Source organism: Anabrus simplex, chromosome 4, assembly GCF_040414725.1.
Source record: "Anabrus simplex isolate iqAnaSimp1 chromosome 4, ASM4041472v1, whole genome shotgun sequence".
In the NCBI taxonomy this organism is placed as follows: Eukaryota; Metazoa; Arthropoda; class Insecta; order Orthoptera; family Tettigoniidae; genus Anabrus; species Anabrus simplex.
In genome coordinates, this window is record NC_090268.1 from 76,022,274 (window position 1) to 76,047,894 (window position 25,621).

Here is a 25,621-nt window from a genome sequence, read left to right on the forward strand (position 1 = left end):
TTTTAACCAGGGGAGAATTTCATAATAGGGGGAGATATGAGTTGAAAATGTAATTGAAAATATAAACCTAATGCATGAGTTCATTGCCCTCTGTAATTTTAATGTCTGTTCCATGGTGGCATCTATCATTACAATATCACAATTAAGTATGGGAAATATGAGGGTCTGGATAAGTTTAATTTTCAAGCTTAGTGGAAGAAGTGATTGGCGAGTTTTGAGAGGGTGAAGTGACGAGTGAATTTTCCTACAGATGCTTGTGCTCACTCCAATCTAGTGTGTCACTTATGATAATCCCAAGATTTTTTACCGACTTCTGAAATGGTATAGCTACACCACAAAGCAAAAGTGAAGGCAGTAACTTCTTATTAAGGATATTTAACTGCCTTTGTTGCCCTATTATAATAGCTTGTGTCTTTTTAGGATTAATTAATAAACAGTTCTTATTAGAATAGGAGCTAATCAGATTTAAAATAGAATTCATCTGATGAATTCCAAACTCAATATCAATAGCTTTACAGTGATAATATATTTGTAGATCATCTGCATATAAATGATACTTGCAGTTCCTGAACTGAGAATATATATCATTGATATATAGAGTAAACAGAAGAGCTCCAAGCACAGATCCCTGTGGTACACCTGTTTGCTTCGTCTTCCAGTCTGTGGTGATGCTGTTTATGACAACATGTTGTCGCCGATTGGTGAGGTATGAAGCAAAGAGCTGAATAGCAGAGGGACTCAGATTAAATCTTTGTAATTTCGCTAATAATATGTCAATATTACTGTGTCATACGCACTACTGAAGTCAAGTAAAATAATTATAGTCACTTTCCGCTCATCTATAGCACGTCTAACGTCGTCTGTAATTCTTAGTAGTGCCGTCCCTGTGCTATGTCCTTGAAACCAGATTGGAAGGGGTCACGCAGAGAATATTTTTTCAGGTGTTGTTCAAGTTGGCTATAGATCAATTTTTCTAGAGCTTTAGACAGTGCTGAAAGAATGCATACAGGACGAAAGTCAGATGCTACATTAACTGGCGACCTTTTTGGAACTGGGACAACTTGTGCATCTTTCCACTTTGACGGAAATAAACTACGGGAGAGGCATGCATTAAATAAGTCAGTAATAACCGGCAATATTATATCCATAATGTTAGTAATAAAGAAAATAGGGATTTCATCAGCCCCCGTTGCATGAGATTTAATTGAAATCAGTACTCGTCTCACTGCAGACTCTGAAACAGTTTGAAATTCGAAATATGGGCGATCAGATAATTGTTGTCGTGTTTATAGACTTGATGGTGGCCTGCACTATATCGTGTTTAGGAGTAAAAGCATCTGTTGAAAAGTGTCTATTAATCTCGTCAAGCGGTATTTCTGGTTTAGCATGGTTCACAGGAGGCCTTCCAATACCTAATGAACGAAGTTATCGCCAAGTAGTACCAGCGTTTATATTATTGGATAGACACCGGAAGTAATCGAATTTCTTATTGCGGATAATTTAATTCGATTTTGCAGTACACGGTATTGTTCAAATGTGTCAGCTGATAACTTTCGTTTGTAACGTCTATATAACGAATCACGCTGAGCCATCAGAGATTTAATTTCAGTTGTCAGCCACGGACAGGGCGGGCGTGTTACTTTCACACAGCGCTTAGAAACATGCTTATTGTAAAGTCCATGAATATGAGAATTAATATTTTCCAGTTTTTTATCTATATCATTCATTAGTATTATGTCACCCCAAGGACATTTGCATGCATCTTCTTTTAGGTGATGGAAATCTATATTTTTAAAGTCTCTAAAAGTCACGTATTTCGACCTATATTTAGGAACTCTTAGCGAATACGCTAAGTATATAAGGTCATGAGTTGATATTTCAGGAACAGGTATTTGACCGTGTTTAAGAACCTTATGTGGATTATTGGTTATCACCCCAAGGACATTTGCATGCATCTTCTTTTAGATGATGGAAATCTATATTTTTAAAGTCTCTAAAAGTCACGTATTTCGACCTATATTTAGGAACTCTTAGCGAATACGCTAAGTATATAAGGTCATGAGTTGATATTTCAGGAACAGGTATTTGACCGTGTTTAAGAACCTTATGTGGATTATTGGTTATCATGAGATCAATTAGTGTATCAGAAGAGATGGTGGAATTATGAACGTGGTTAGTTGGTTCCGAGGGCAGTATTGTCATGTCACAGGAGAGAAAAATGTTTCGAAAGCGTATTGTTTCACTAGTCCGAGTTAACAAATTTGTATTAAAGTCGCCTAGTATAATCACGTATAATCAATTATAATAAGATGGTAAAAGTCTCATTAAATCGTCCTCTAACTCACCAATGCCCCCTGCATTTGGAAGCCTATATACAACTCCAATGAGTACTTTAAGAGTGTCTATAATAATTTCAACAAACATAAATTCAGGAACAGGATTTGTAGTAGTGGTAGAAATTTTTACCACTGTACTCCTGAGTTTAAGCTTACAAAACAACGCAACACCACCTCCATTCCTGCTCATCCTATCAAATCGATGAATACGATACCCTTGTATTTCAACCATACTGCAAGGAATTGAACTACATAGCCAACTCTCACTTACAGCAATTATATGAAATAAACTGTTTTCAAATATGGCTTTCAGTTCATCATGGTGAGCACAATAGATTGACTGTTAACATGAGCACACAACAAAGCGCGTGGAAATGCTTTCACTTCAGTTTCTAAAATACTACGAACAGATAGATCTGAAGAGAGAATCTGGGAAAAGAGAGGGGTAAGAGGAGTAAAACTAAAAGTCGGTGCCAAAGAGAAAGGAGGGGTGGTGTCTGTGTTCAAGTCTATGCTCGCGATAGAAGTGAATGACACTGTTATACTTAAATCCTCAGGCAGAAGTTGAGAATAAACAGATAGCGGCTTACCTCGACATAGCATAAAATATAACTTCCAGCTAATTCATACAAACACACACACTTACTAACCATAACTAACCTAAAACATAGAATAGGCCTACTATACCATAGCAATAACAAGAACGCAATCATAATTATTTCCTAGTGCTAATTTTGCCTAACTGTCTAATCAAAGAATTTAATTCTGCAGGAGTGTTTAAGTGCATCTTCTTTCCATCGGCTGTGAGGACGATAACCGTGCCATTTAGCGTATAGGTGTTACGCATTCCAAATATATCACGTGCCTTGCGGAACATCTCCTTCCTTGTAGCTGTCAGAGATTCAGTAATAAGAATTTTAGTGCCTTTTAGCAGCCGCTTAGCACACCACACTCTATCTCGTTGCTGATATCTAAGAAATTTTATGATAATTGGCCTGTTTCCTGATGTCACCACATCAGCAGTCTATCTCTGTTGTTGCACTAATCTGTGACATCGATCAATGCAGTCAATATTCAGGTCAATCTGCAGTTTATCTCTGATGGCCTTGCTGTACACATTTCATCAGCAGTCTCATTAACACCATGCAACAGGAGACAATTGCACCTGCTGTATTGGGCCGCTTCATCTGACAATGCTTCGTGTATCTCAAGGCGCTGTTCAATTTCACGTGTATTTCTCTTCAAATCGGATATTTCCGCTGAAATCTATTCTCGAAAGTCACGGAAGTCACGTTCAAGCACACGTAGCAACTCTTTGGGATTAGTGGCATTGTTAGTAGTAGCAGTTAGAGCTTCCTCCAGGCGCCCTTGGAATTGAGACATACGTCTTTCAAATTCACTAATCTTCTCATTCACAGCTTTGAGGGTCATGTTTGGTGCACTAAAAATGAAATATATATTTATAAATCTAGTGGATCCCACTCACGGTAAATATGTATGATATATTTTGATATTCGGTAGGTGAATTACGGAGCACTTTCACACACGTTCAACTACAGGCGCCATTTTACTTTTTAATTTTATAAAACTACTTCACTGCCCAATTCATTCTGACTATCCCATAATATATGTTCGATTGTATTCCTTGTAATACAGTGTTTACTAGGGCCAGTCATTTCTGCTCATTATCAAGCGGGTAATCACCCTACTTGGAGAGCGATTGCCTGCTGCGTGATGTGATCTATGATGTTCATTCCAACTTCAAGAGAGAGCAGATTCTTAACTTACAGACGGTATACTGTATGCCATCTATGGACAGAAGGCTTGAACTAGTCGAAGAAAGCTTACCTCCCAGTAGTCTGCCTGTCAAGGCATCTGTGTATGAATGGTCACTGCACGCACAGTTGCCTGGCAGGCGGCAAAGTATGCCAATGATTTAATATTACATATGTTCTGAAAAATCACAAAAATTTTACAGAATGAACACACTCTTATTCAAAATGATCACCATATGTGGAAACACATGGGCGAATACGTTGAGGCCACTCATCAATAGCTGCACGAATTGTGTCCAAGTGGAATTTTTTTGACAGCTGATGTGATTGATTTTTTTAACATCTCGATATTGCGATGCCTTGACCTTCTGTCACAGAGGATAGTCCAATGGATTGAGGTCTGGACTTCCTCTAGGCCAGTCAGCAGCAGCAATGAACTGTGGAACATTGGTTCCCAACCACAGCTGCGTAGTTTTTGCTTTGTGTGCAGGAGTGCTATTTTGCTGAAATATCCACAATTTCCCTTCAAACAGCTTTAAAACATTGTCTGGTAGACAGCTGCAGAAGTCTTTACTCCACCTTTGCAAAAATGCACCTCTGATGCTCCCCGCCAGAAAACCACCCACCATACCATGACAGAAGCAGGGTGATGTCCGCGCTGCACACGTGGAACTTTCTCTCTTGCTTCCTCAAAGGACTGTGCGTAAACACAATCCTTTTGCTTGTTAAATGACTCTTCCACAGTGAATATTTTTTCATCTGTGAATAGGATGTCTCGATACTGGCTCTCCCCATGTCGTTGACAAAGCTTGCGATCGAACCTGCCGTGTGTATCTATTATATGCACTAACACGTTAATCATCCTTCAAAATACATGCAATAGTTTGTGGAGATACATTCATTTCACAAGACAAAATTGTTTTGTTTACACAAAGGATTGCGTCAAATCCTCGCACAAACGGCATTTACAACTTCTTTTCTGCATACACACCTAGGATGGCCTGATCTGATGCAATCACACCCGTTTCTTTAAACAGTGCTATTGTCCAAAACACAAATCGTTTGTTGATACCAAGAAGTTTCAGTGTAGAAAATATTTCCTTAGTTTGCTTTCTACAATGTGATAATGCCAATTCAGCGATACAATCCTTGTACACTCCCCACTTAATCTTTCACTGCTGCCTGCTGTTGGCATGCTGCAAGCCAGTTACTGGTGGAGTCATGAAGGTGACCCTGTGGATGACAACATTCAGCATTGCCACACTCCTTCATTCACAATTGCCATACTACAGTGCGTTTGGATTTTACTGACAGAACTTATAGCAGGTGTATATGATGATGTGATGTCATCCGTTCATTCGAATCCGACCATCGGCGATTCTATGAATTAGTGCTCTCCAAGTTGTCCTGTTCCACACTGCCTCCTTTAGTTGTTCCAGGGTGAGAGTTGTGTCTGTTTTAATGGTGTCTAACCAACAAGTCCTCTGGCGACCTTGTCTTCTTGTACCGCTGATCATTCCAACTTCTATGGAAAGCGGGTGTATATACATTGAAGTAATACTACATGACCACATTTTGACTTTCTGCTATGTCATTACACTCAGTTTTAATAAGCAGATTTATTTACTTGGTCAGTAAATTATTCTTTGAGGTTTATTTTTTATCATTATTTTTTATAAACCCGTCATAACACTTTAAACTGAAATATTTATTTTTTCAGGCGGTGACTTGAATCGCTGCAATGCACACAGAACAACACCTCTGATGGACCTAGTTACATATGCTGAATTAGATACTTCCCTGGACATACTTAATAGTATTTTGGAAGTTAATCCTGATGTAAGTTTTTTTTTTTTTCTGTTTCACTCATTGAATTCATAAAATGTCATTTTTCATAAACCTTGGATTTTAAACCACATAGTTTTAAAACCATGGTTCATGGTGTGGGTTACTGTAGTCACGTCCTAGTTCGTGAACCTGGCTGAGTGGCGTAGTAAGTGGACCTGAGACTCTGGATACCAGTTGCTATGGAATGGGAGTGGGCATCTCAGACATATTCCGAATCATGGCCCTCCTTGTGCTCAGGCGGCTAGGGCTATACAATCCACCGGTGGTCCATAACGCGTTAGAGGAGAGATCCTCACTTGGACTGTGTGTAAGTAGGGTAGCATCCTGCTTCATGAATTTACTGAGCTCAGAACATTTTAAGCAAGCCTCGGACCTATGGGAGTAACAGAGTCCCACTCCCATTTGACAGGCGAGGGACTCCTTGGAAAAAACTTGGCAAATGAAATGGAATTCGATGGGGAGCTATCAATATTAATGGGGCTTATGGAAGAAAGAAAGTAGAACTGGCTGAATCAGCAAAGGGGATGCATCTGGATGTGTTAGGAGTAAGTGATATTCGGGTAAGGGGAGATAACAAGGAAGAGATAGGAGATTTTAAAGTGTACTTGACGGGTGTTAGAAAGGGAAGAGCAGAGTATGGGGTAGGGCTGTTTATCAGGAATACCATTGCACGGAACATAGTTTCTGTTAGGCATGTAAATGAGCGAATGATGTGGGTAGATTCGTCAGTTGGAGGAATTAGGAGGAGAATTGTCTCAGGGTCAACAGCAAGGATAGAATAGTGCTAATGGGCGATTACAATGTGAGAGTTGAAAATAGAACTGCAGGATACGAAAGGGTGATTGGTAAATGTGGGGAAGATATGGAAGCAAACAGGAATGGGAAGCGTTTGCTGGACTTCTGTGCTAGCATGGGTTTAGCAGTTACGAATACATTCTTCCAGCATAAGGCTATTCACCGCTACACACGGGAGGCTAGGGGTACCAGAGCCATAATAGGCTATATCTTAACAGACTTCGAATTCAGGAAATCTGTTACGAATGTACGAGTTTTCCGGGGATTTTTCGATGATACAGACCACTATCAATCTGTAGTGAACTAAGTATCTCTAGGCCTAGGGTAGAGAAAGTGAAATCTGTCTGCAAACGAATAAGGGTAGAAAATCTCCAGACGAGAAAATTAGACGGAAGTACATAGATATGATTAGTGAGAAGTTTCGAACAGTAGATAATAAACAGGTTGAGGATATAGAAAGAGAATGTTGCGAACAGCCAAGCTCATGGGGAGGAGGAAAATGATGTTGGTGAAATTACACTTGAGGAAGTGGAAAGGATGGTAAATAAACTCCATTGTCAAAAAGTAGCAGGAATAGATGAAGTTAGACCTGAAATGGTGAAGTATAGTGGGAAGGCAGGGATGAAATGGCTTCATAGAGTTATAAGGTTAGCATGGAGTGTTGGTAAGGTACCTTCAGATTGGACAAAAGCAGTAATTGGACCTATCTGTAAGCAAGGGAACAGGAAGAATTGCAACAACTATCGAGGTATCTCATTGATTAGTATACCAAGCAGAGTATTCACTGGCATCTTGGAAGGGAAGGTGCGATCAGGGGTTGAGAGGAAGTGGGATGAAAACCAGTGTGGTTTCAGACCGCAGAGGGGCTGTCAGGATCAGATTTTTAGTATGCGCCAGGTAATTGAGAAATGCTACGAGAGGAATAGGCAGTTGTGTTTGTTTCGCAGATCTAGAGAAAGCATATGACATGGTACTGAGGGAAAATATGTTCACCATACTGGGGGACTATGGAATTAAGGGTAGATTATTAAAATCAATCAAAGGCATTTATGTTGACAATTTGGCTTCAGTGAGAATTGATGGTAGAATGAGTTCTTGGTTCGGGGTACTTACAGGGGTTAGACAAGGCTGTAATCTTTCACCTTTGCTGTTCGTAGTTTACATGGATCATCTGCTGAAAGGTATAAAATGGCAGGGAGGGATTCAGTTAGGTGGAAATGTAGTAAGCAGTCTGGCCTTTGCTGACGACTTGGTCTTAATGGCAGATTGTGCCGAAAGCCTGCAGTCTAATATCTTGGAACTTGAAAATATGTGCAATGAGTATGGTATGAAAATTAGCCTCTCGAAGACTAAATTGATGTCAGTAGGTAAGAAATTCAACAGAATTGAATGTTAGATTGGTGATGCAAAGCTAGAACAGGTCGATAATTTCAAGTATTTAGGTTGTGTGTTCTCCCGGGATGGTAATATAGTGAGATTGAATCAAGGTGTAGTAAAGCTAAGCAGTGAACTCGTATTTGCAATCAGCAGTATTCTGTAAGAAGGAAGTCAGCTCCCAGACGAAACTATCTTTACATCGGTCTGTTTTCAGACCAACTTTGCTTTACGGGAGCGAAAGCTGGGTGGACTCAGGATATTTTATTCATAAGTTAGAAGTAACAGACATGAAAGTAGCAAGAATGATTGCTGGTATAAACAGGTGGGAACAATGGCAGGATGGTACTCGGAATGAGGAGATAAAGGCTGATTGAGGAATGAACTCTATGGATGAAGCTGTATGCATAAACCAGCTTCGGTGGTGGGGTCATGTGAGGCGAATGGAGGAGGATAGGTTACCTAGGAGAATATTGGACTCTGTTATGGAGGGTAAGAGAAGTAGAGGGAGACCAAGACGACAATGTTTAGACTGAGTTACTAACGATTTAATGATAAGAGGTATAGAACTATATGAGGCCACAGCACTAGTTGCAAATCGAGGATTGTGGCGACGTTTAGTAAATCCACAGAGGCTTGCAGACTGAACGCTGAAAGGCATAACAGTCTTTAATGATAATGTATGTAGTTTTAAAGCCTTGACTGTCCTTTTGCAGACTGAATACGTGACATTGAACATTCCTTCTGCGACTTTCTGGTACCGTACGTTTTACATTATTGTTTTTCATCATTTGTATGATATTAGCTGAGCTCTTCATATACAGTTCCACTGCATCTGTTATTGTAGACATTTGTTTCTTTTTGTAGGGAATGAAGAAAGAATTGGGTAAGGAAACAGGTGGTAGAAATATATGGTTCACAATTTCTGGAAAGTCGGGGAAAATTAAGAAATTTTGGAAAGTTCAGGGAAAGTCAGTGAAACACTGAAAAAAATGCTGAAAATCAGGGCAAACAGCTAGGTCTTTTAAAAAAAAGTTGGGGATTTTTAAATTACATCATTTGCTCACGCTTGTTGCTGTGATAAGTCATCAACAAATGTACGATTTCTTCTTGATAACTGTTGGTGAAAGAAATTGTAATCAAGTTCAGGTAATAAATATAGAGTAAATTAAATGTCTGTTATTACTTTTTAAAATAGAATTAATCAAGAACTGCATTAATTTACACTATACCGGGCGAGTTGGCCGTTCGGTTAGGGGCGCGCGGCTGTGAGCTTGCATCCGGGAGATAGTGGGTTTGAATCCCACTGTCAGCAGCCCTGAAGGTGGTTTTCCGTGGTTTCCCATTTTCACGCCAGGCAAATGCTGGGGCTCTACCTTAATTAAGGCCACAGCCGCTTCTTTCCCACTCCTAGCCCTTTCCTATCCCATCATCGCCATAAGACCTATCTGCGTGAGTGCGACGTAAAGCCACTAGCAAAAAAAAATTTACACTATTTATTTATTTCCATAGTTTACGCCCACATTGGAGTACTTAAATCAATCCATATACACTACAGTCTTCACAATATTAGTTGTAATGTTTTTTCAACTTCCTCTTCCCAGAACTACTTCATTTTTTCTGACCTGGCCACTCTATCTTCATCTGTAATGATGTATTGTTTTTGTTTGGCTGTTTTTAATTTTAGTCTTGTATCTCTACTTCTTAGAATCCTCTTCTCTTTTCTCTCTGCAATTTGTTTCATTGTTATATTCAGTTCTTCTAAATCATTCTGGACCTCAGCGAACCAGTTGTTCTTGGTTTTACTTTTCCAAAAGAAATTGAATATTTGTTTCAGTAGTCTGATCTCTGGTAGTCTTACTATGTGGCTGAAAACAGCAGTTCTCCCTTTTCTCATTTTATCCACAATTTATTCATTTTCCCGATAGACAATTTCATTAGGCAGCAGTCTCCGTTGTCCATGTACTTGATGTTTTTTATTGATGATTGTCCTAATGATCCTTCCGTCTATTTTTTTGATTTTATCTGTTGTTGCTTTGGTTAGAGTTTCGCTTGCATAAGTTGCTTCAGGTTTAACTACTGAACCGTAATGTTTGAATTACACTGTAAGTGTCCATTTACTATACTTCAACTTTTATTCAATAAGTACTGCAAAAGTACAAACCATATAAATTATACTTCATATACATAATACTTACCATGATGATATAAAACAATTTGCCTTATGCCTTTAAGATATAAAGGTAGACAGGAGATAATTCTACCTCTATCTTAAAGGCTGCAGAGATTTGCCATCAAAGGGGACATTTTATTTTTATTATTTTTGTTATAGATATTTAGTAATTCATTATAAATATGTTCTGCAAGGTCTTTTTGTATACAAAAATTTATCATGATTAAGTATATTTTATGTTAATTTTCTATAAACTAAGTTTTTTTGTTTGTTTTGCGGGTTCATTTTGAATATGACATCATCAAAGGAAACCTTTTTTAATGACCAATTGTTAGACTGTAAAATCATTCCCCAATTCACAGGCTAGTTAAACAAAGGACCTACCATTTCACAAGTTCATTGCAACATTTTCATAAAATCAATTATATCAACTGTCATCAGGTTGTTATATTTCATAGTAAAGGAAAAATTCATGAGAGTTTAGCTAAAACGAAAGAAGACCAATCTTCCGTTAAAAACTTTTTTTGTGCTTCTACAAGTACCTCAAGAGAAAATGTTGCTAGTATGAGTCAAGTAAATATCCAGCCACCTAGTCAAGAAAGTATGGAATTTTCACCCCAACCTGAGATATTGAAATCCGCTCAACAGTCAGTTGAATCAATTTGCACAAAGGACGATGTTACAAAAGCGGAAGCAATATGGGCTTTGAAAGTTGTTTATAGCAAGTTTTCATTAAATTCATGATCATGTGGAGGAGAAACATTCAAACTAATGTTCCCTGACAGTTCAGTTGCTTTGAAGTTTAAAATGGGTGCCACAAAGTGCAAATACGTTACAAACTATGGTCTAGCTCCTCATTTTTCCGATTAACTCAGATACATTGCAACAGTGTGATGATTACGTTCTCTGTTTCGATGAGTCATTAAATAAGATAGTACAAAGGGGACAGATGGATATATTTGTTAGGTTTTTTGACATCAATAGGAGTAGAGTACGTATGGAGTATTTTAACAGTGTGTTTTCAGGCAGAGCTACTGCACAAGATTTACTTTAAAGTTTTAGTGCAGGAATTCATCCATTGAAAAAAAAACTTCACGTTTCAGTGGATGGTCCAAATGATAATTTGAGTTTTATGAAAAAGTTAGAAGATAGAAAAGAAGAGAATCCTGATGGGAAAAAAACTCTTAATGTTGGAGTTCATGGGCTACATGTGATAAATAGAGCGATTGGGTCTGGTCTGCTAGCTGCAAAGTGGAATGTGGATGACTTTTTTTTGCGAGATGCATATTACATTTTCAGTGATTCTCCTGCCCGCCGTGCAGAATATACCACTCTTACTGGCAATACAGTGTTTCCTTTAAAATACTGTACCACTAGATGGTTCGATAATGTGGCATGTAGTGACAGACTTTTAAACATTTTTGATAGTGTTAAGGAATTCATTGATTCAAGAAAAGTTTTGAATACAAAACCATTAAGAAATATTTCAGAACAAACAAAAGACAGTTTCATTAAGTGCAAAGTGGCATTTTTCAAAAACATCTCCCTAGAATGTGCACCATTTCTAAGAAAATTTCAAACTTAGGATCCACTAACTCTGTTTTTGTTTACAGATTTGCAAATTATTTTACGTAGTTTGTTGGAGAGGTTCATAAGAAGTGAGACTCTACCTTCTAGTACATCTGCTCTCTTATTCTTGGACTTAAAAGATAAGCTCAACTACCGTGACTTGAAAGATATTGATATCGGTTTCCAAACCAAAAAAACTTCTTAAAGAAATCAAAGCAAAGGAAACTGATATTCAAAAGTTCAGATTAGAGTGTCAAACTATACTGATCAAAGTGACTGAAGAATTATTAGAAAAATGTCCTATTAAGTACAGAACTGTACAAGGTTTGTCATCTTTGGAGCCCATAATAATATTCAGTCAATCAGAACGAGGAAAACAGAGAGTTAACACATTATTAGAATCATTGTACACTGCTAACAGAATTTCTGATGTTTTTGCTCAAAAAGCTAAAACACAGTACAGTAGTCTTTGTTGTGAAGCACACATTACATTTGAACATCATTTCAAAACTTATTTAGAAAATGCAAGTTCATCTGCAAGACTTGATGACTTTTATTCAGACTTATTGATTTTTATTCAGACTTATTGATGTGGAACATAAAATATCAGGAACTGTGGCAAGTTATTCAACTTGGTCTAATCTTTTCTCATGGAAATGCTACTGTTGAGAGTGGTTTTTCAATAAATAAAGATTTACTTGTTGAAAATGTACATGAACACAGCTTAGTTGCACAACGTAGGGTTCAGAATGCAATATGATTCTATGAAAGCATCCAGAAAATACCAATAACCTAAGAACAATGTCAGAGCTGCCTACAGAAGATATGGGGAAAGCCTCCAACAGTCAAAAAAAGCTCAAAAAGAAGAGCAGGTTCGATCCTGGCTCAGTCCGGTGGTATTTGAAGGTGCTCAAATACGTCAGCCTCGTGTCGGTAGATTTACTGGCACGTAAAAGAACTCCTGCGGGACAAAATTCCGGCACCTCAGTGTCTCCGAAAACTATAAAAGTGTAGTTAGTGGGACGTAAAGCAAATAAGATTATTATTAAAAATGCTAAAGGCAAAACAAGCTGTAGCCTTGTTGATTTTCATGTATTTAGAATGGACAAAATCAACATTTGACCATTTTGACATCCAGTCAAGACAGTTTCCAAAAAAGACAGTTTTTAGTGTTATCTGAAACGTTTTTCAATTTACTAGAGGTGTAATGGTACAAATTTACACATTTATGTTATGACATACTGTATTAATTTTTAGCATACTTTAAAATGTTTATATCATTAATATTGTAGAATATGTTTAGTTGATTACTTTAAAGCAATAGACTGAGTATATCATTGTATTCAATTTGAAAAATGTTATTACGTAATCAAATAGTATTGTAAGAATAAAAAGGCAACCGATGGACGGTTATGGGGACATTTTTGTAATAAGATTATTGAGATATTGTGTTTAAGATGCATGATTAACTTCAAAGTATGGTTTATAATTTTCAGGTTGATTTTGTACTCCAAAGTACAACATTAAAAAATGCTTATTGGGCCTACTTTTTACAGATAGCTATGTACTGCTACAGACTTGTTTTTAGACCTTTTTATGTTCAATCATTCTTCTGTACATACTTGGGTTCTGTTGTTAATGTTTTAGGCAGCGTCAACCAAGAAAGTGCTCGGATGGCAATTTTTTTCACTAGAATAGCATTGTTCAGCTCCCTTTTGTTGTAGGTTAATGCTTGATACACTTAAACTTTCCTCAGAAAATGCTCTATACAACAGTGAAACCTACATCAAAATCCATTTAGTGATTCTGGAGATTAGCCGATGGAAACCCAGACACACCTACCAGATGCTTTATGTTATTCTCACCATGAACTTTATCTCAGTTTTGTCTCATAATTTTATATGTAATTCCTTCCATTTACTGTATCCCATTTGTCTCGCCTAGTTTTTATATTTTCGTACACATGACCCAGTAATTTCTTTCTAGTTCATCCTACTGGCTTCCTTCCAACAAGTGAGCGCAAGTTTATGCAACCCTATTTTGACACATTCTCTTCTTCAAACTTCACTCGATCACATCAAATAATGTGTCCTTGTCACTCTTATGTCTTTTCAGGATTGGTCCAGCTTTTCTCCATTTTTCATTATTTTGGTACTGTTTTCTTCCCCTAATTTTCTGATTCATACTGCTGGAAATGTCATTTCCTCATTTTATAGTTTGCTGTGAAGTAGATGGAGCTAAAATATTTTTCAGGAGACTGAAACCAGGTCTCTTTAATCTGTGTATTACTTCTGTACTTTTAAGGGATAACCCTATTAAAATATTAGCCCAGAAATCGTCCAGAAACCAAAAATGAGATTTGGTGCTTACAGATACTTCAGAAATTGGGGTACATGATGATTATATCGTTTTTTATTTTTATGTGCAACCATTTTTAAAGGTCCTCTGAAAACATTCATATCACACCTGTGTTTTTGAATGTTTTCGGAGTTATACTTGTAATACGGTTAAGTCTATAATCTATGATTGCTGGAGAAAGTCTGTTGTATGTGTATGTTCAGTCATTAGCCCTAAGGCTGGTTGGATCCTCAACAGCTCTTCCACCAGCTGTCATAGATGGCCTAGGCATCACTGAAGAGGCGTACTAGGGAAATGGGAGTGAGGTAGTTTCCCGTTGCTTTGCTCGCCGAGTCAGAAGTTGCTATTACATATCAGTCTGCCAAGCCCACTGAAATGCATGCACCAACTGACCCTATGAGCAACGTGTTCACACCATTCATAGCAGGGACAAGAGAAAGTCTAAGGACAGAAAAAGCAGAAGAAATAAACGTGTTCAGTTAAGTATAGAGAACCAATGAGTTGAGCCACCTCCTTCAGTAAAAATTCTGAATCGGAAGTGAATGTTAATAGAAGGCCGTCTTTCAGTGTGAATTACTCGGAAGCAACTTTTTCTAGCATTCAAACCACTCCCTACATAATAGTTTTAATCTGATTGGCAGCAGATTTTGGTATACACTTGCGCTCTTGTAGCATTCATAATTTGCAGTATCCATTTTAATAATTATTGGTCATTTTCAGAAATGTTTTGTATTAAAGTATGAGAAATTAAGTTTTTATGATGCAGTACCATATTCTTCTTCTTGCTTCCGAATTTGGCCAACTGTGGACTGCGTGAAACTTAATGCTTTCTGGCCAGTCTTCTTCTTTTCTCTTCCCAGAACTTCATTCGTTCACTCCTTATTTTTCTCTGCTCCTCCGATATTACACATTTGGGCCTGTTCTTCTGCTGCTCTTCATGAAATTTGCGGTCATCAACTCGAGTTCTGAATTCCTTTCTGTTGAGGATCAATTCTGATGTTATTTTAATTTCTTCTGCGTCCTTCTTAACCTCCTCCACCCATTTCGTTGTCCTCCTCAATCCAATTATATATTTAAATATCCTTTTAGTCAGGTGGTTGTCATTCATTCTGACGAGATGTCCGTAAAATGTCAGTCTTCGTTTTCGCTTTGTGTCCGTGATCTTTTCGGAATACTTGTAGAGATCCTCATTTCTCCTTTTCCTCAACGTACCATCCGTCGTTTTCTGAGGTCCAAGAATTTTCCTCAGAATTTTTCATTCCTTCTCAATTTCTTTAAGTTCCCCTTTTTATTTAATATAAGGCATTCTGAACCGTACAGCCCCTCTGGTTTTACAACAGCATTGTAGTGTTTAATTTTGGCTTTGTAGGATATTGCCCGTTTATTGTACCTGTTCTGTGTCAGTCTGTAGGCCACTTCCAATTTTCTAGCTCTTTCCTTGTTTGCCTCCTTGTCTAGTCCATTGGGTTGGATCAGTTCTCCCAAATACTTAAACTTTTCTACTCTTCTAACCTTTCCGCACTTCACTTCCATGCTTTTCTCTCTCTGATGACGGTACTCCATGTACTTCGTCTTTTCGTAGGAGACTTTGAGACCTGTTTTCTTCGCAGTGTCATGAAGAAGCTCCAGCATCCTTTGTGCATCCTCTCTGTTTTGAGCTAAGAGAGCACAAGATCATCAGCAAAAGCCAGACATTTAATTTCCAAGTTTTGTCCCTTGCGCCCAAGATGAATTCCCTGTATACCTTCTAATTTCAGAAAGTTTTCCCAGGTTCTTATAACTTTCTCCAATACAGTGTTAAACAGGATGGGTGATAATCCATCCCCTTGTCTGACTCCTGTCTTTATTTGGAATGGATCAGAGATTTCTCCAGCAAATTTAATTATTGAGATGGTATCTGTCAGGGTTTGTTTTATTATTTCTCTTGTTTTCCTGTCGATTCCAAACTCTTCTAGGATATTAAATAATGTCTATCTATCAATTGAGTCTTATGCTTTTTGGAAATCGACAAAGATTACCACTGTGTTCTGGCCCCTCAGGGCTCTAGTCCTTAGAATACTCTTGAGGTTGAATATCTGTTCTGTACATGACCTCCCTTTCCTGAAACCAGCTTGGTATTCTCCAATGAGGGAGTCTATTTGTTCTTCGACCCTGTTCAGTAGCACTTTGGAGAATATTTTGTACGCGACTGAAAGTAAAGAGATACCTCTATAGTTATTAATATCCATTCGGCTATCTTTCTTGTGGAGTGGGTGGATAAGCGCACATTTCCAATCGTTCGGAATCCTTTCAGTTTTCCAAACCTCTTTTATGAGGTGATGTATTCTTTCTGCAGCCACTTCTCCAATCTTCCACATTTCTGCCACAATGCCATCTTCCCCTGGTGTTTTGTTGTTTTTAAGCTCTCTGATTATACATTTTATCTTATCTAGACTTGGTGGTTTGGAATTTGGATTCTCATTGGATAGTTTCAGGACAGGCAATCTTCCATGCGGTTCTTCACAGTTGAGCAGCGTTTGGAAGTAGTCAGCCAAGAGCTGGCAGTTTTCTTTATCATTTGTTGCTATGCTACCATCTGTTCATCTGAAGCACAGATTTGGTGGTGTGTATCCCTTTAGGTCTTCTTTGAAGGTTTTGTAGAACTCCCTGGTGTTGTTCCTTTTAAATTCCTCTTCTATCTTCTCTATCCTATTCCTGTTATATTTTCTCTTCTCTGTTCTTATGATCCTAGCTGTTCTCTTCCTTGCTTCCTTGAAGTCTTCCAAGCTCTCGCTGTTGCTGTTCGAATGCCATCTCTTCCACGCCTTTAGTCTACTTTCTAATGCATCGTCACATTTTTCGTTCCACCATCTATGTTTCCGCTTCCTTGGAGGATTCCCCAAACCTTCAGCAGCTTTGTTCATGGAATCTCTGATTTCATCCCAGTGGTCATCCTTAGTTTGGAGAGGTTCTGTTGGTATTCCAATTTATTCTGCTCCAGAGTCTTTATATTGATCCTGGGCTTCCTTTGCTGTCTAGGTTTAGATCTATTCGGCTGGAATCTTACTTTTATCTCAGAGAGATAGTGATCCGGAGCAATGTTCAGGCTTTTCCTTACTTTGACATTTAGGATTTCTTTCTGGTTTCGTGCTGTTATTGCAATATGGTCAATCTGAAATTCACCCAACATTGTATTAGGAGAAACCCAGGTTTTCTTCTTTTTTTGAGAGAGCTTTGAAATATGTGGACATGAGTTTCAGGTTGAATTGTCTACAGTAGTCAATCAGTCTTTCGCCATTTCTGTTTGTTCTTCTGTGTGCTGGGTAATCTCCCATGACTTTTCTATGTTTCTTTTCTTTGCCTATCTGAGCGTTGAAGTCTCCGACCAAAACCTTTACATGATGATGTGGAATTTTGGAAGTTATATCTTCCAGAGTTTCCCAAAATTCATCCACCTTTTCTGGACGTTTCCTGTTATCTTCATTTATAGGGGCATGTGGGTTGATGATTGTTTAAGCTTTGTTGCCAGATCTAAAGGAGAGAATTGAGAGCCTCTCCGTTGGTGACGTGAAGTTTATGACGGACTCAGTAACGCTCCTTTTGACTACAAAAGCCATTCCAAGAATTGGTATGTTAGAGCTGTTTCTTATTGCAGGTTTTCCTTTATAGATTCTGAAACCGTCTGACTCGAATGAATTTTCATCCAGAAATCTTGTCTCTTGTACCGCTAATATGCAGATATCTCGTTCCTTTATAACACTGGTAAGTTGTTTTAATTTCCCGGCCTGTAGAAGAGTGTTAATGTTCACTGTTCCCAAAAGGTGTTTTTTCTTGGGTCGAATCTTCTGCATTGAAGTTCTGGGAAGCTCCGACTCTTCCCTACATGATGTTCCAGGCTCTCCAGAATCCGACGGCCAGGTTGCACTGCTCTTGGCAGTGGGGGATTTCCATTTCTGGGTACCCCCTGGAGTAGTTTTTCCTGAAGACGTTTCCATCATGCTTTAAGTTGAAGTTACGTGGGAGGGCAAGAACAGCCTGCTCCTCAGAGTTAAAACTGAGGTTGTAAGCCCCATAGTTTGTTCTAGGCTGCCTCTTACATGGGGAACAGACACCCTTGCAGCCACCCCTCACCTGGGAAACAGACGCTGCTGTTGGATAGTGTACTCATACCCTTCCCCGAGTACTGGGCTGCCTCTTCCGCAATCTCCACCGTTCCGAAGTCCATCTTCTCCGCTGTAGATTCCGTTGAGGTCTTCGCTCGTAACCCTGAGCTGGGACCCTTACCAGATGTTACACACCGGGTCAGTGTGCTCTGGGACTCGCATAGGCAGGGACGCCAATTCCTGGTAATATTACAGTTAAAATTCTTTAAGATCTCTAACCTAATAACTAAGTTTCAAGATAATGAACCAAAAATTGTCGTTCTTGGACCATTTTGAAAATGGTTCACCAGACTGTAAGAAAGAAGTCTGCTCCCAGGCGAAACTATCTTTACACTGGTCTCTTGCTCTATGGGAGTGCAAGTTGAATGGACTCAGGATAACTTGCTCATAAGTTAGGAGTAACAGACATGAAAATAGTGAGAACATGGTTCACCAGACACCAGGCATGTTGGAAGGGCAGGTGCGATCAGTGGTTGAGTGTAAGTTGGATGAAAACCAGAGTGGTTTCAGACCACAGAGAGGCTGTCAGGATCAAATTTTCAGTATGTGCCAGGTAACTGAAAAATGCTATGAAAGGAATAGTAATGTTTCATAGATCTAGAGAAGGCATATGACAGAGTACCTAGGGAAAAGATATTAGCCTTACAGGGTGATTATAGGATTAAGGATGAATCATTAAAAGCAATCAAAGCCATTTATGTTGACAGTAGGGCTGCAGTGAAAATTGATGGTAGAATGAGTTCTTGGTTCAAGGTTCTTACAGGGGGATAAACAAAGCTGTAATCATGCACATTTGTTGTTCATAGTTTACATGGATCGTCTCCTGAAAGGTATAAAGTGGTAGGGATGGTGGAAATGTAGTATGCGGTTCAGCCTATGTCGACGACTTGGTCTTAACGGCAGATTGTGCTGAAAGCCTGCAATCTAATAATTTGGAACTTGAAAATAAGTGCAGGTAGTATGATAGGTAAATTAGTATTTTCAAGATAAAAATGTCAATAGGGAAAAAATCTAAGTGAATTGAATGTCAGGTTGGGAACACAAAACTGGAACAGGTAGATCATTTCAAGAATTAGGATGTGTATTCTTCCAGGATGGTAGTAAAGTAAGTCAAATTGAATCTAGGTGCACATAAAGCTAATGCAGTGAGCTTGCAGTTGTGATGAACCGTATTCTGTAAGAAAGAAACTATCTTTACACTGGTCTGTTGCTGTACGGGAGTGAAAGTTGGATGGACTCAGGATGTCTTGCTCATAATTTAGGAGTAACAGACATGAAAATAGTGAGAATGATCGTTGGTACAAATAGGGGGAACAATGGCAGGAGGTTACTTGGAATGAGGCAGTAAAGGTTATGTTAGTAATGAATTTGATTGATGAAGCGGTATTCATAACCGCCTTCGGTGGTGGGGTCATATGAGATGAAAGGAGGAGGATAGGTTACCTAGAAAAATAACGGATTCGGTCATGGAGTGTAAGAGAAATAGACAATGATGTTTATCTAAAAATAAGACGTATGGAACTAAATGAAGCCACAGAGCTAGTTACAAATAGGGGTTTGTGAAGGAATTTAATAAATTTACAGTGGCTTACAAACTGAACACTGAAGATCTATAATGAAGATTTGTATGTGTTTATATGTATGTTTGGAAAAAAAGCTTTAATTTCAGAAATATTTTGTTGTATTTAGACAGACTTGTAATGCTCTTTGTGATGAAAAGTTTTGCCTAATTTTGTCATTTTAAAATGGTTATTTTGGTATATTTTTTGCTATTTTTAATTTAATTTCATCAGTAATTTCTCTGAATTTTATATCCACTTTTCAGCAATAACACCCAAACCAAAAGACAGTTGATAGCATATTTACAGTAAAACATATTTCATTTTTGCATATGTACAAGGAACATGCCTACTATGCATCTGCTAAAAACATACATTACATATAGCATAGCTTGGATGTTTGGAAAAAATATCCTGTCACTTTAAAAAGTAGGGCCCATCCTACATATATAATTTACACATCAGTATGAAAAAAACAGAGATACCATGAGCTCCATATTGCTGGGAATAAGAACTGTTCTCTTGTCAAACATTATACGTATTACAATAAGTTGAAAATTGCCTTTCACTATCAACATTACTGACTGGGATCCATAAAGCCTTCGCTGGAGCTTCCACAAACTGCTTATATTCTGATTTCAGGCAATGGAAAATGGCAATCACATTAATATCTTTACCTGATGTATATGAACTATTAGATTCCTAAACACTGTGTATGGGTCAAGAAATTCTGACGAAAGTTCTCGTAAGGTGGGAAATTGTTTATTAGAAAAGAGACTTCATCATTTACTATATCACCTTTCATTCAGCTTCTTGAATCAAAGAGTGATTCCAGATAATTTCAGAATTATTTTGTGATTTTTCTTGTATTTTCATATTTTGTAGTTTTGTATTTTGAGCCAAATTTGTAAAATTTTGCAAATATATTGCGATGCTGTGCTTTGCGATAAACAGGTGCCTCTATTTATTAATTAGAGCCATAGTAATAACTACCGGGTGAGTTGGCTGTGTGGTTAGGGGCGCGCAGCTGTGAGCTTGCATCCGGGAGATATTTGGTCTGAACCCCACTGTCAGCAGCCTTGAAGATGGTTTTCCGTGGTTTCCCATTTTCATACCAGGCAAAAGCTGGGGCTGTACCTTAATTAACACCATGGCTGCTTCCTTCCCACTCCTAGGCCTTTCCTAATCCATCATCACCATAAGACGTATCTGCGTCTGTGCGACGTAAAAAAAAAAGGAATCAACTCCTGAAATTGTGTGTAGATAGAACTAAAATTATAGAGAATATCCATTTCAATAGGCACCTCCCCCCCTCCCCCTCGTAAATAACTGAAATCTGAATAACTAGTTCAATAGTAACTATATGTTGTTGTTTTTCTTTCAGATTTCTTCTCTTAGTAAGCAAAACTGTTGTGATCACACGGCTTTGTGGCGCGCCATGCTCTCTGGATCACCTCGTGTTGCTATGGAGCTCCTAAAGAAGGGAGCTGACCCTTCCCCTCGAGCCCTCGTTTCACAGGGTGGATGGTATAGAGGTGGAAAATACATTCGCACTTTAACAGCTGGTTTACCTTGGGCAGTGTCAGCCATCTTTGCTCCACTTCTGGGCAATTCGGCACCTTACATTCACTTTGGATGTGTCACTAACTCTCCAAGAGAATTTATACCAGAAGACTTATATGAATTTAACATTGATTTATTTAATAAAGTCCTGTCATATGCTCTATGTCCTATCATTGATGACAGTGAAGTAGTTTTCTTTGAATGTTCTCCTGAGTTACTGCTGGAGTTGGAAAGATTGCTGGAATCCCAGACATATTTCACATTGGCTCAGTTGGAATCTCCAATGAGGAAAATTGAAGATATATCAGTGCTCCTGTTTGGAAAGTTGAAAGCTGGTCTTCAGCAAATGTGCATCCAACGTATTTTACGCTGTATTCTTGAAAATTCTGGTAAGTTATTTTATTTGTGTGTGTTTGAATCACTAATTTAGGCTTGTTAGATACAACTGTATACTGTACCTTCCTCACAGAAACCCTTTTGTCCCCACATGAGTTCATTGTTCTACATCTGTGACAGTGCTAACAGAACTAATGTTAATGCAGACTTCCCTCTACCTTTCTTATGCTTTTGTGTATTTTAAGAAATGTCATACGTAATCCATTTCTTCTTTTAGTTGGAGCTCACCCCAGACATTTTCCCCAAATTGTGTGGCAATGTTATGTCAGAACAAGGTATCAGGGTTACATGCAGCCCATGGAGTCACTTGTGGTCAGATTGGCAACATCCTCAGCCGTATTACTTAACTTTTATGACTGGTTTCACTGCCTCTCATACCAGGCAACTCATTAATTTGTCTTACAAGGCATTTAGAGACATTGGGACAAAGTTTTGGCAAAAATCAGTCCAAAACTGAAATTTGCTTTTTGTCAGAAAAATATTGTCTGAACCTTCAAGAAGTTGGCACAAGATGAACATTTGCAAAAAAGTGCATGCGCGCACACATACACATGCACTCATTCACTCACACTCTCTTTCCCCCCCCCCCCCCTTGCAGCTCACTCACCATTTTTAATAATGTACATTTCCTTATTTTGAAAAGGTGCTCAGTATTTTTTATCAAAAAAAATTTGGACATAAGGCCATTGTATGTTGGTTTTTTGTTCAGTATTGGGTGCTCTACTACCCATGAACTCAAATGTGTAGTATGAGGTGAAAGTTCACTCATCACTTCATCCCCTTAAGATTCACCAGACCGTATTACCTCTCAACTTAAAAATAAAACTCGTTCAAACATTGATACTTCCAATTTTTAACTATTGTGATGTTGTGTTGCTGGATGCTACCAGTGAACAAAATAGGAAATTGCAGAGAGCTTTAAACTCCTGCATTAGATTTCTTTTTTCATTTAATTTTGCCTCGCATGTATCCCCTTTTTATGCACAACTTTCTTGGTTAAAAGTAGAGCAGCAGAGAAATCACCATGTATCAACCCTTATCTATCGACTCTTGACTGAAAATATACCTGAATATTTCTCCAGTAATTTCCGTTTTCTATCCTCCTTTCATGATCGTGACACGCAATCTGGGTCAACAATTGCAATACCTCCACATCATACATCTGCCTTCAGTAATTCTTTCCTTGTGTCGGGCGCTAGAATATGGAATGCTTTACCCCCTGAAATTAGAAATTGTTCCTCATTAATTGCCTTCAAAAGACAGTCTAAAGATTTCCTCTTGAATACATAGGCTATATCATGTAGTTATGTGTGAATGTGTGAGTGAATGTCTGGAGTAAATAGTTCCTAAAAGTTTACATAAATTACTGTTATATTTTATGAATTCCACCTAGAGTAGTTAATATTGAATTTATTTTTCTAATTTTAGACTTAGGATGTAATCTTTTAGTTTTAGACTATATTAAGTTATATTACTATTATATTATATACATTGTGTTAAGTTTGAATATTAAGTTTGGATTCAGTATTAAGCTGCATAATGTGGTTAAGTGTAAGAGAGGGCCAAGAGCCCTAACTTCGCCACAAATAAAGACATCAATAAATAAATAAATAAATAAATAAATAAATAAATAAATAAATAAAAGTGTTCATCAGCTTCCTTTACAAAGTGATGATGCTGATAGAGTGTATGATAGTAGGTCTAGTTTTGGTAGTTAGGCAAAAACATATAATGCTGCATGTCGAGAAAACTGCACTTAAATATATTTACCGGGAAATGATTATGGGGCCAGAGCATGGGAAGGATCTCAGGTTGTGTGCGGTTACTATTGGAGCGGGTACAGAGAAGGATAATTTCGCAGGGCGAATAATAGATGGTAACTAAAATTTTTGACAATATTTATTGATATTCTCAAGTAAATCACCCTGCTGTTGATTTATCAAAATTTAATTTTCAATCTATCTTTTCAGAATGCAAAGATGAAATATATGCGGTGTTATATTCTGAGATCTCAAACACCCTACAGTTCATCTAGGATCTCTTATGTAGACTCAAATTCAAAATAGCACTTTGTACATAGAACTTCATTTAACCACTTGTTGATTTAACAAATTTCTAGATTGCATAGAAATTATGTCCATCACTTGTGATGCAAACATAAAGTTTTTCTAAAATTATTAAACATAACATTAACTCACACTTCCTTTAACAATCTGATAGTTCAAATAAATATTTTCAATGACTTGCTGAAAACTCCTACAGTTCATCTAAACCAATTACATAAGACGGTAAAATAGTGCACTCGTTTTATGGCAAGCCCTATAGTTCATCTGCCAGGCGTAGAGCTAACCACTCTACCCCATCACGTGCCGCGGTTAACAATGGTGGAAGCCTTTACCTTCCACTCCTCCAAGGGCCTTCATGGCCTGTGCGGAGGTGTCTTTGTCTTTGCCTATAGTTGATCTAAGTGAAATGACTTCAGTTTACACAAACTTTGAAGAGAAACCTACAGTTCAAAATAAGACCTGAGGTCTTCTTAAATAAGCTCCTACAATTATTATAAACATTAGGATTAGAATCCACACAAAGCACTTTTCCTTTGACGAATGTAGCACTGTGAATGATTGAGTGCTTTATTAAAAAGTCAGTTAGTGTCTAAGTGTAATTACTCACTCAAAAATATATGAAATACACTTATATCACCTGTAATCTGCTCATAAGGATTGATGAAGTACTGTCCTGCGGCTTGGTGACTAGAAATTTCTGCAGCGTGCAGCCCAAACTCGAACTCGGCACCAGCAGCGTAACACGTTCCATTCCATGAAGACACCACATCATCCCTTGTAGAAACCACGATCAATCCCTCGCTAGATACCACGAGTATCCCACGAAGAAACCACGCTGGATTTGACGTTCTACGTAGTGTAATATCACGACACTTTGCCAAGATTTCTTATGTTCTTTTAAAGAGAAATGTTGAAACACAGAAAGTTCAGTTGGCACAATACAACGAGCTGTAGGACTCTTAATTATCATTAATGAGTTGTATTTTACACTGACATAAGTCTTAATACGCAGTTTGTACTCACACTTTTGTTCTACGATATTAAATATGTGACTCAGAATATCACAGTCTATGCTACAGTTTGAACCATAAGTCAAGTTAATGACCTGAGGTCGTTTTGAAAATGGAAAGCACAGTCTTTCACTCACAGTTTATAGAACATGAATTGAACACTATCACAGTTCATAATAATCACTGATTATGTCTTAAATTCAATCGTACCAAGCTCGATAGCTGCAGTTGCTTAAGTGCGGCCAGTATCCAGTATTTGGGAGATAGTGGGTTCGAACCCCACTGTCGGCAGCCCTGAAGATGGTTTTCCGTGGTTTCCCATTTTCACACCAGGCAAATACCGGGGCTGTACCTTAATTAAGGCCACGACCGTTTTCTTCCCACTCCTAGGCCATCCCTGTCCCATCGTCGCCTTAAGACCCATCTGTGTCGGCGCGACGTAAAGCAACTTGCAAAAAAAAAATTTTTAATTCAATCGTAGAATAACTATCATGGTCCATGAATTAATATCACTCCTCTAACAGTCTCTTGAATACTAATGTTCACAGTTTAAGAGGTTTTTATGAATTAGTTTGCATGACATAAAATGTCCTTAACATTCAGCTCGTTTCTTATGGTAATAATCGAAAGTTCGAGAAAATACGTGAAAAATAGTCA

General features: G+C 38.1%; 1 protein-coding gene across 1 annotated transcript in view; it reads left to right on the forward strand.

The window, feature by feature from the left end:
* Positions 1–25,621, forward strand: part of LOC136871645 (uncharacterized) — a 79,942-nt gene that overhangs the window by 41,832 nt on the left and 12,489 nt on the right. Inside the window, exons 5-6 of the mRNA XM_067145124.2 lie at positions 5,832–5,950; positions 21,314–21,881. Of these exons, the coding sequence (XP_067001225.2) occupies positions 5,832–5,950; positions 21,314–21,881 (687 nt within the window). The remainder of the gene's footprint in view (positions 1–5,831; positions 5,951–21,313; positions 21,882–25,621) is intronic.